The 11,710-nt window shown below is 35.9% G+C and overlaps 1 protein-coding gene across 1 annotated transcript; it reads right to left on the reverse strand.

Annotated features, from left to right (window-relative positions):
- Nucleotides 1–215: 215 nt before the first annotated feature.
- PTGES3L (prostaglandin E synthase 3 like) lies at nucleotides 216–11,003 on the reverse strand. The gene is made up of 8 exons (XM_072403989.1): nucleotides 10,887–11,003; nucleotides 7,195–7,308; nucleotides 5,691–5,757; nucleotides 5,480–5,578; nucleotides 4,080–4,169; nucleotides 2,533–2,595; nucleotides 1,940–1,963; nucleotides 216–333 (listed from the first exon to the last, which is right to left on the reverse strand). Exons 1-7 carry the CDS (start codon nucleotides 10,889–10,891, stop codon nucleotides 1,952–1,954), a joined length of 450 nt encoding a protein of 149 aa, XP_072260090.1. The 5' UTR covers nucleotides 10,892–11,003; the 3' UTR covers nucleotides 216–333; nucleotides 1,940–1,951.
- Between the last annotated feature and the right edge of the window lie 707 nt (nucleotides 11,004–11,710).

Here is an 11,710-nt window from a genome sequence, read left to right on the forward strand (position 1 = left end):
TAATATACTGTCTATAGACTTAAGCGCTGTATTTTCCCCATTACAATACAACCGTAGTCACTCATGTTGGTTAATTAGTGATCCTGCATGTGTTTTTTTTTTTTTTTTTTTTTACTAAATATTTTGTTGATCCCTGGTGCAATCAAATTTTGTCTACATTTTGACAAGAAAATTATATAACAGAAAATATTTTTATAGAATAAGTGTACTGGAAATTAGGAAACATAAACTAAAAACATTTATTATGAACATAAAGTGATACAAAATGAGAAAGCATCAGCTTCCCCAGCCAAATATTTTCTTCTTTACAACTGTCTTGCTTAAATTTAGGATCTGGAAAACAAAAAGATGAGTTAATGTTTCCTTTTTGTTTGTATATGCAGCTCTAAAAAATGTATTGTTTGTCTATTTTTGCTTTTTGCACTCAGCCCTCTAAATATTTTATTTGTTATTTGAAAATGTTATTATCAAAAGTTGGTTTAACCAAATTGTTTTTACGTATCAGCAAAATATGGGCATTAAGTTTGTGTTATTTGCCTTTGAGCTCTTAAGTGTCTTCCCTGTCCGCAAGCTGGGAAGTATGAAAGACAAGGAAATTGATAAGAACAAAATAGCGAAAACAGTAATAAAATTAAAAGGTTTGCATTGCAGTACTGACAGAAAGAATAGGAAAATAAACAAGAGGAAAAGAGCAAAGAAGAAAGATAAAACAACTTGAGAATTGAAAGAAATGTCAGCAGTAGAGAAATGAAAATAAGAAAAAAAAACTGAACCAATGGAAATACAAAAAAAGACAAGCAAACAGGTAACAAAAATACTAAATAAAGAACATGAAGGATAAAATACTAACATATAGGTGAAACAAAAAAGTGAGGTTAGCAGAAGGTAGAAAAGGTCACACATAAGAAATACAAAGGATAGCAAGCGAAAAGATGCACAAAACGCATTGCAGATATGACAAAAATAAAAATTCTAATGTTTGCCCAGCTCTGTACTGAGGTGATAAATATCACAAATCCAAAATATTAATAAATAAAATAAATGCTATTCACATCACCAAAAGACAGTCTGAATCACATATGCACCCTTTTCAGAACTGTAGAAAATTACTTGTAGGAAGGAAACATGTTAAAGATAAAGTGGAATTAAGACCTACACGTAGACAGATCAAGATAATGATAGAACCACTACACTTCTGTTTGTTACTCTGATGGCATTACCAATTGATTCATAAGACCTGATTTAAATAAAGCTCTCTAAGGCGGAAGAGGATGCACTTTTATCAGTGAAGCTGGGTGATCCAGCAAATCTGGAATGAATCTGGTCTAGTATTGAAAATATTTGCTAGCAAATAGCAAATTACTTTAAAGAATTCCATTCCAGGTTTGCTGGATCACCCAGCTTCACTAATGTAAATGTATCCTTGCCAGCCTTGGAGCTTTAAAAAATCAGGCCCATTGTAGCAGAGATTCTTTGTATTTTCTTCTTTTAGGCAGTGATTTATTATTGCTATTTATATATTTGGTAATTTCATAAGGTTGTTCTTGGTCACCTTGATTCATACCCTGATTCTGCACAGCCCCAATATGTCAGACATTATACCATGTAAATCAATTTCAGATTTTGCTTTACTGCTACCTGGTGTGCTGGCTATGTGAAATCTACTGCATATGACACATTAGGTACTTTTGTATTCAGAAAATAGATGGGCCCACAGGTTTCCCGTACCATTACAGTGCTTATCAACTGGTCAAAGCAACTGTTGAGATGTATTCCCTTTTTTCATTCCTGAGTTATAAAATACTTTTTTGTAATACAAAGATATACAGCAAGCCTTGCAGGAATCAGGAATTCATTAAAAAACACACCGGTTTTGTGCTTAGCATTCACACACTTATGAATGAAAGGTTTAAGAATAATATTTAAACATTAAACTTACCTTATAGAAAACTTATAAATCATCCTGTGAACATAAGACAAAGAAACCAGTCAGTTTCACAATACTTTATAAACTGTATATATAAGATATTAATTTAAACCTTTCCAATACAATTTCTATCATGCAGTGATTCAATTTAAAGCCCAACTAAACCCAAAATTGCTCAAGGGGATTTCTAATAGCAATCAGGTTGAATTGTAAATACTAATATATACTGTATAGAGACAGTGGATAGAATACATATTTTAATCATTCATGCACACTGCATTACAGTTATTTCCTCAAATCTCTGGATTTAGCCAGTGGGTGGAACAATCAGGTGTGAAAACGTGACACCCAAAGCATGAAAAATCATAGATCCCAGACTACATTTCCCAGCATTCCCGCACTGCAAAAGAGATCATTTATCTACTTAAAGAGGTGGGGAAGTAGTTCACTGTAAGTAGGTAAATGTGAGAGAAAAATAAAAGACATGAAATCTCATAAGGTGCACATCTACAAACATGCAAATTTACACGATGATGTTTTGAATCTGAAAGAATATTTTTCAATGTTAGTACCTATAAATTTTTGCCTAGTTGTTCTATACTTACATCTAAATCATCCAGATCATCCATGCTTGGAGGTGCGCCTTTTTCTTTGGCACTGTTGATCAACTGTAAAAAGAGAAGCATAATTGGGCTTAGACGATTTATAAATTGATTTGGCAATATTTGTTCCTATTTCATATAATACACATCTTGGTTGTGTCAATTCTCTGCTCTCTTCTATTCCTTTTGGCTCAACAATATGATGGGATGGTGTACCATACTGGCCCATGTGGGAACAAGCAAGCTTGGGATTACTAAAAACAGCTCTGTACCAGCTGGACATTGAAAGCCCCTATATAAGGATATTGATATGTGCAGACACAGATGTAGGACATTCATTTACTCCATTTGGCTTTGTCTACTGATCAAGTCTCCCCTTGCTTTCTTATTTGTAATGCAGGTTAGGTTTCCCAAACATATCAACGGTGGCCTTCTTAAAATCTCCCACATTCAGGACATTTTATCAACCTTATGTCAGTGTATAGTTTGGTGGAGTTGCAGTTTTCAGAGGATAAGGACTGTTAAGAAGCTCCACTGCCAGTGCTCCTGATACATTTCATTTAAAGATCACAGAAAGGGTAAGCAAACATGTATTTTCGAAAAACTTAGTGAAAAAAGTAAATGTTTAGAGTCAGAAACAACATTCAGCTTTTCAGGAAATGTAATTTTTAGAATTTGCAAGAAAACAAGATGGCAGCCTTCTCAACATACACAGTAAATTTTACAACACTGTCCAGCAAGGCCTGATGACACTGTGCACAAGACATGAGATCAAGTGAAGGTTTGCTTTAAGCCCCCAGGAAGTAACAAGGCATTGCTGCTAGCATGATAAACTGGTATTTTTCTATACACACTAAAGACTGGTATGCTGAAATACATTACATTTTTGATTTTGGGGATAGATAAGCTTAAAAGGTGAGTCCACCAAATGTGAACCTGACATTCTGATTATCAATTTGTCATGAATACTCCAACAGTGACATCTACTTGTTGCAATTGTTCACAATTTTGTTCATGACCATCCTTTGTGTGTTTCAGGTCCATTTATTACATTTCCCAATAAATAATATCAATACATAATCTCACAGGGCAGAAAATTTTAAACTCTATAATATCTACCAAAATAAAATGTAAGGCTATGTACACACGTGCACAAATTGTCGTTGGAAAGGATCTTTCACAATCCTTTCCAACGACTAAGGACTGCACGATGCATGAACGAGCACTGTACATACAGCACCCTTCTGCTCTATGCGAAGGGGGGAGAACGACAGAAAGGCACCTCGCTGCACGCCCTCCCACTTCACTTCCATAACAATCGTTCGTCATCCATTGTCCGTGGATCCGCCAGCATGGTCGTTCGGATGATGGACGACGGGCGCTGTACACATGCCAGATTCTCGCCTAATATCGGCCCTGAGCGGATTATCGGACGAGAAGCATTGGACGTGTATACGTACTTTTAGTTTTGTTTAGTCTCACCCATCATTATGATGGCTGTAAATTGTTAAATAGGATCTGACAGCAGATGTGCTATTGTTATCACTCACATCTAAGTAATGCTCCGCTAATGCCATCTCTCCTTCCTCTTCGGCATCCCAATCTCTCCAGTTATCAAAATCGACATGCAACCAGGCAGGCTACAAAAAAAAAAGAAACATAGTTATTACCAGATAACACAAAGATGCCAACTGACTAAGGCTGCGTACACACGTAAGACCTTTGTCGTTGGAAAGGATGTTTCACATTTGGATGTTTCACACACACCTTTCCAATGACAAAAAACTGAAAGATGCATGAACAAGCACTGTTCTGCTCTATGGAGGAGGGGGGGGGACGAGCAAGTGGCACTCCGCTGTGCTCTCTCCCCTTCACTTAAATTGCAGTCGTTCATCGATCTGCCAGGACGGATCAATGAACAACATCAGATGGCAGCTATACACATGTCATATTCTCGTCAGTTACTAGCCCTGAAGCGATAAGCCAACAAGAATCATCTGATGTGTGTACGTAGCCTTAGGAATAAACTCATTTAAGTAATATTTTAGGATAATTGTTTTAAAATATCCTATCAATATACATGATTGACTTATTTAAAAATAAGCTCTTCAGCTCTTAGCAAGATAACACAAACCAAGTAAAAATCCATAGGTGATTTAATGAAAACCACAATCCAAACAAATAGTAGATCCAGGAAAAAGTGTAAAAAAAATTGTTGCAAATGCCAACTTAAATGTGCAACTTTGTAAATGTTCAACTTACAATTGTAATTGATTTAACAGTATATTGATCCTGTTGCAGCTTGAAGATAATTTTACACTATATTTTACACTTTGTCTATAATTTTGCTTGTCTGAAGTAAGTTGTAAGTTGGTCTTTAGTGTCAAAAAATATAGCTTTTGCCTTTGGTTGGTATTCCAGGAACTATCCACATGATTACTAATAGAGCTAGCCATGCTAAATGTATTGTTTATACAGAAAAAGTGCAGGAAGGTATTACGGTAAATGCTAACTTACCTAACACTGTTTTCTAAAGATAAAAATTATTCAACATAACATCATTAATGTGAAACAAGTTAATCTGTCATGTTCAAATCCTAATTCACAGCAATAAACATGCAAGTACTGCATAGAACTAAGCTCAGAGATGGGCAGAAGCCCTGGGCGGATGACTTTGGCATATTACGGTAGTAGGTGGGGGCTCAAAAGTACCAGTCGGCAACGCTTCTGTAAAGATAGTGCAAAGCTCATGGTGTGTGGAGGCACTTTTTTGTTTTTTTCTTAGGTAATAAACCTTTTTACAGCACTGGTCAAGTGTAAAAAAGCATACATAGTGGATGTAATAAATGTACAGGGTAGACAGAATATAGAAATTTTCTACAGGAAAAAATAAGAGAAACACTAACAGTCACACTTTATTATTAGGTATGTGTTTCCTATATATACCCACCTTGTTATTTTCCTTGGTCAACCTTGGCCAAGCTACTTTTTCCTTCCACTTTCTCAGGAAGCAAGTAATTGATCGGTCTGATCTTTTCTCCCTAGAGTCCTGAAGGGATTGGAATGTTTAATAGGAAATATTGCCTTATGATGAGTATATAAAATGATGCTAACTGACATCTATAGCACACAGGCTTTGGAAATAATGTCTGGCTACTTACATTAGGTTGTATTCTGTCATATAACTCAATTTCATTGTACATTTGAATATTATCTTCATTATAACAGCTGCATAGCAAAAAAAAAAAAAAAAATATTAGACATCAAGGGTATATTAGCACTGAAACAGAAATTCTTAATTCCTAGTGACTCTTCTGACAGCATGAATAAACCCCAAACATTGTATCTTTACCTGAACATGGATGGATAATCTAAAAAAAAGTTGGACAGCCATAAATAAATCAATTTTATAAAGGCATTTACCTACTCTAATGCCCATAGTCTAGGAAGAACAGGAGAACAGTTTTGCCAACACTGCTTGTGCTGCTTAATAAACAGAAGTAGTTTGCACAAGTTTTATTATTTTCTAGATTAATTCATTGGGGCAGATTTATTAAAGCTCTCCAAGAATGGAGATGATATACTTTTTTCCTGTGAAGCTGGGTGGTCCAGCAAACCTGGATTGGATCTGGTCCAGGATTGAAAACATTTGCTAACAAATAGCAAATGACTTTTAAGAAATCCATTCCAGGTTTACTGGACCACCCAGTTTCACAGATAAAAGTGTATCCTCTCCAACCTTGGAGAGTTTTTTTAAATCAGGCCCATTGTTTCTACTGAGAAGAGTCATTCAACACATGACATAAGATTCTTAGATGTGAAATGCTGCCATCTCACGACCATGACTTGCCTGTGGTTAGCCAAATACATTAGATGATGGCTGGAAAATCTGACCATCACAAATTTCTTTTGTTTAAAAAAGAACCTTACCAAAAACAAAATTTGGTAAATCCATCCTATTTTTTTGCTTTCATAGATATAAAAAAAATAACTAAAGTACAAATGATGTTGGCTACTTGTATGGGTAGTATGAATATAAACAGAATGTCTTACTAGTACAGGGCTGTGCAACTCCAGACCTCAAGAACCAGGATCTGCACACATTTCTAGTAATGTAAATTTAGTAAGGTATGGTTTGCAAAACGTTAAAACATGTTATTTATATAAAAACCCTGGCCTGTATGTGGCCTTCAAGGGCATGGGTTGGAAAAACTTTTAAACAAAAAGTCTTTTTCACAAAACTGGATCCTACACCTATGGATGGAACTGTGAAGTAATACTAAGACTCATCTATAGGTAACTTGTTTGTTTTATTTCCCATAATATTCACATGCTCTAGTAGGTCCAGCATTCTCTCCCAGGACATACTGCTTAGTGATGTCTAAACATTGTAGTAGAGGAGTCTTGGGACACAGTAACAGTCAAACACACATTTGGCTATTCTCTAGTAGCTTGTGTAGCAGGTTATTTCTAGAATGCACTGAATACATTTTTATAAACAAATAATAAATGTATATAAATATGTCCATGATATGTTGCTATTGGATAACTAGCCAATAAGTATTTCTCAGTAAAAGATTTACCAGTATTTTACGAACTCGTATATGCCGTTAGTGTTTTGTGTTCATTGAATATATTAATTTACCAGCTCAAAAACCTGCTTACCTGAAAATAAGTTTATTGGCCTCTATTTCTACTTTGACATCTCGACTATTTTCTACACAGAATTCCAAAAAGACATACCTTGCCCGGTCATACCACAAGACTTTTGCTTGTTGTCTGAAAAAAACAAACATCCGTTAGGTTTAGTAAGGGCATTTTATTATCCTGTCCTCAAGATCAATTTTACTTTTGTGAGAAAAGTGACCAGAAAAAAAAACATTTTGACCAGTTATTATTTCTATTATTGTTTTTTTGTATTTGTGTTATGTAACTATCAACAACCCCATAAATATAACACGAAGGAGCATTTCAATTTGTGTTTTCCAAGACAATACCCATAAATTAGGTCCTTGGTTTATTATTTAACTCACTCCCAACCTACACGTTTGTCATAAATTAACAGCATTTTCAATGAGTTCACCTCCAGTTTGGTTTCATGTTTCAACTTCCATCTAGTTCTAGTTTCCCATTTTCCATAATTCATATAATTACCAACTCAACAACACATCATAGTTTTCTTAGTGACACATATACACATTAGTTTAATATTACTAATATTAGTAATATTATTACCAGCACATCCATATCTTTATCACAGACATACATATATTTTTTGACATACATACTTTTCTCTTTATATATATTTGAAGCAATGTGTTTACTTTGTGTGTACTTTTTTTTAACCAATATTACCATTAAATGTATATAATTTGTACTGTTCTATTACACCAACATATCGTACAGGCTCCCATTCCCGAGGAACCTAGGAAAGGCGAAACGTGTCAGGGTTTGAGACAATTATCCTGCCTACAAGCATCTCAATTTATGGTACCCCTAAATGGGTTTATGGACTTTTTGATAAGGAAAATGTTGTATAGTCTTGAATCTCAATAAACCTCACAAACACCATGTAGGGGTATAGACTATAAGACTTTAACTATTAAGCGGAAGTGAACTAAAAACAAAAAAAACTACATTTACCTTTAACCCCGCAGATCCCTCGATGGTGCTAGTCCTTCTTGCAATCTGGTCCCCCGTCATTCTGAGATTCCTCTTCTTCCCGGTGCAGAGGAAGAGCTGGGCGCCCCTATCTTCTGCCTTCTCTTTTGGTCTTCCTGCTCCGTCGCCTGATCTCGCACTGCCCAGGTGCAAGATCAGGTGACGTAGCCACTGTGAAGGGGGAAAAAAGACGATCTCACCGTGCATGCGTGAAATCAGCATGATGCCCTTCTGCGCATGCCCGTTATCAGGCCATGCGCAAAAGAAGCAGCCAGAGCCTCCCGTGATGCATGACATAGATATCCCAGGAGGCTCTGCACCCACATTAAGTCTTGATCGCAGCGGCGGTGCTGCACCCTTTTTTTTAAAAAACAAAAGGGTGTTGCCCCCCCCCAAAAAAACATTTTTACTTTTTATAGAAGGATTGTCTACCCTTCTATGTGAAGTAAAAATATTTAGTTTAGGTCCACTTTAATGTCATTGTATTCTATTATGATTGCCACTTTTGTTGATTCTGTTTAAAATTTGTCACTAAAATATATGTTTGTCTAAAAAAAAAAAACTCTTTTGTCTCTATTTATTTCCCCTATTGTACAATTCTAATAAGACTTAAGGTGCGTACACACTTCCAATTTTTATCGTTCCAATCGAACGACGAACGATCGATTGGGCGAAAAATCGTTCGTAAAAAAGTAACCAACGACGCCAACGAACGAGGAAAGTCGCTGGAAACGAACGACCGGACCGACGGATCGGATTGGACGACGATCGTTGAACATCGTTCGTGTGTACGGTCGTTCGTTGATCGTCCATGTTCAGAGCATGCGTGATGAACGAACGTCCGTTCACTTTCCTGTCGTGCACATAGTTCCTCTATCGCTCAAACGATCGTATCTATCGTGTGTACAATATCTACGAACGATCGTGTCGTTAACTCTATGTGCAGGATCGGTGCTATACGATCGTTCATATATATCGTGCATGAACGTTCGTCGTTCGTTTTCCAACGATAATAATTGGAAGTGTGTATGTAGCTTAAGGGGCTAGCTGATAAGAAATAGGAGGTTCCGATTTATATCTGTCTATGAATATTTATCAACAACCCCATCAATGTAACACGGATGAGCATTTCAATATGTGTAACGTTGCTCCCATGAACTAAATGAACCTTTTTATGATTGCATAGGTATAATAAATATGCTGGTTCCTAAAATGTTAAATAGTTTTGTTATTGTCTAATAAAGAATAAAGAGTTGCATTTTGCCATCTAAAAACAGAAATAATGCTTCGGTTCCCTGGTATTTTTTGGGTTCATGCACATGTGTTAAAGAACAACAGGTGGTGCATTGTGTGTGAATGTTCTCTACAACAGAAAGGAGTTGAAAAGTGAAGAATATAATTTATCCTTTTTTATCATTTGTCAGTAGGGGAGGAGTAGTCCTGAAATACTTGAGATACTGTCACAAAGAATGGAGGGTGTGAGAGACTGCAGACACCACACAGGAGGGGGCTGGGGAGGGGCTGTATAGCCAGAAAATGATAACTGTAAAGCACAGGAAGCAAAGTGTGGGAGAGCCAAATGCTGCTGGCTTGGCCAGTATCCCTCAGAAGAGAACATATTAGAAACTGGAGAACAGTGCTGTTTTTTTTATTGTGCATAAATGCAGAATGCAATGCGAACAATGGGCTTGGTTTATTAACCTCCCTGGCAGTCTAATTCTGTCTGTATTTTGATGCCAAAAGCGGTACATTGTTTTGCGTGGAAATTTATTTTCATTGTAGGCCTATAATTCTTAGGCATAACTTATCGAAATATGTCCAATATTTAATACATTTTATAATAAACTTTAAATTTAATAAACACAAAAATCTGTTAAACAAGGGTGCATAAAAATACTGAAACCTGTAATATAACTGTACAGTAGCATATATAATATAGATATATAATAAAATAATAGCAAATTATTTAAAAAAATCCATTCCAGGTTTGGACCGACAACATCCATTACCTCTCTTCTCCCTCAAAAGAAAGTGGAGCACAAATTTTACCATACAAGATTCTAAAGGCCACACAACGAGGCCTGTCAGATGGAGTGCAGGTCCATTTTTGCCATTTTGTGTACTTCAGTGACTCTAGTTTTTGTTTAAAGGGACATACTAGACGTTTACTGGTTAGTTAGTTCTTTTTTGTTTTTTTTGCCCTGTATAGAGATAGGGCAGGGTGGAGATAAATAGTATAAATCACTGCTGTGAATAATGTAGTTTTATGTATAAATGTAAATCTATGCTACTGAGCTCTGAGAACAGGCTTTTTATTTACCAGAAGAGCTAAGAATAGGCAGGTTAATACATAGAGCTCTCAGAGCTTTGTCTGCAGGCTGTAAATTAAAATACAATATATGTGCTGCAATTATCTCTGGAATGGAATATACATATAATCTAAAGCTTTACAAAAAATGCCCTAAAATTAAAATCAAATAGTAACAAAACCTAAATTACCTAAAATTAGAAATATTCTAATCCTGTTATTTGTCCCTTTTTTTCTGAATGAGTCCACCTTGACTTATATTACCACTAAATACAACATGATATTTGACTGGATTTATGAATAGCAGCTTTATGTGTTTGCGCTTATCAATTCTCCATAAATAAGTTCCGTTCAATGACACATAAAGTAAAGAAAAGGGTAAACATACCTCATGATATTTGTGTGAACTCCAGGCAATGTTCTCCTTGGAGTTGTTTTAGCAGGAAAGACTGATGAAAGTCTCCCTTACACCATCCAAAGATCATTTGGAGTCCTAACTATTTTTAGGAACAGCTGCTCTGTGTCACTCCCTCCCCCATCAGAAACATTAGAAGCAGTTGTCACTGACCTGGAAGACTCCAATACTTTCTAGAGTATTCTTCACACCAACATTTGCGCCAATATTTTGACATTAAAAAGTTTGCGCAGGTAGAATTGCAATTCACTTTTAGTGTTTTGGTCACAGGTTAGGGATGTGACATTTTTGCTGGACAAAAAAATAATCCATCAAAAAAGTAATTAATTTCTTACAATAATGGTAAACATAATTCACTGTTATAGGGACAACTTTGGATTTCTTTTCTCTAGCATTGTGTCAATTCAAATTTCCTATTCAATTATTAGTGCTGATACTCAATAAATGTCATTGAGACATTTATTGCGTATCTTTAGTGATCACCTAGTTTTATAAAGGATTACTATACAAAAGTGATAAGGGCAAGGCTTTAGCCTTTATCCATTAGTAACACCATAGCTGTCATTTGGTTTGTTTTTTTTTTGGTGATCTGACCTGGCAGATGTTGTGGAACAGCTATACTGACACTTGATAGACAAGGCGATAAAAAAATAGCTATATGGACTGCCTCAGTCCCAGCCAACACCACACATGCAAATAATTAAAAAAAAAAAGAAAATATCTGAGTCTAGGAATGGCATCAAAAACTGGACCCAGTTTTGGGGACGAGGCCCTCAAACTGTTGGGGCAGACGGGGG

Source organism: Pyxicephalus adspersus, chromosome 3, assembly GCF_032062135.1.
Source record: "Pyxicephalus adspersus chromosome 3, UCB_Pads_2.0, whole genome shotgun sequence".
NCBI classification, from domain to species: Eukaryota; Metazoa; Chordata; class Amphibia; order Anura; family Pyxicephalidae; genus Pyxicephalus; species Pyxicephalus adspersus.

Coding starts and splice junctions, on each gene's coding strand:
- PTGES3L (XM_072403989.1), bottom strand. Junction 5,758..7,194: donor GCCAATAAACTTATTTTCAG/GTAAGCAGGTTT, acceptor TTTGCTATGCAG/CTGTTATAATGAAGATAATA. Junction 2,596..4,079: donor TAGCGGAGCATTACTTAGAT/GTGAGTGATAAC, acceptor CTCTTTTTACAG/TTGATCAACAGTGCCAAAGA.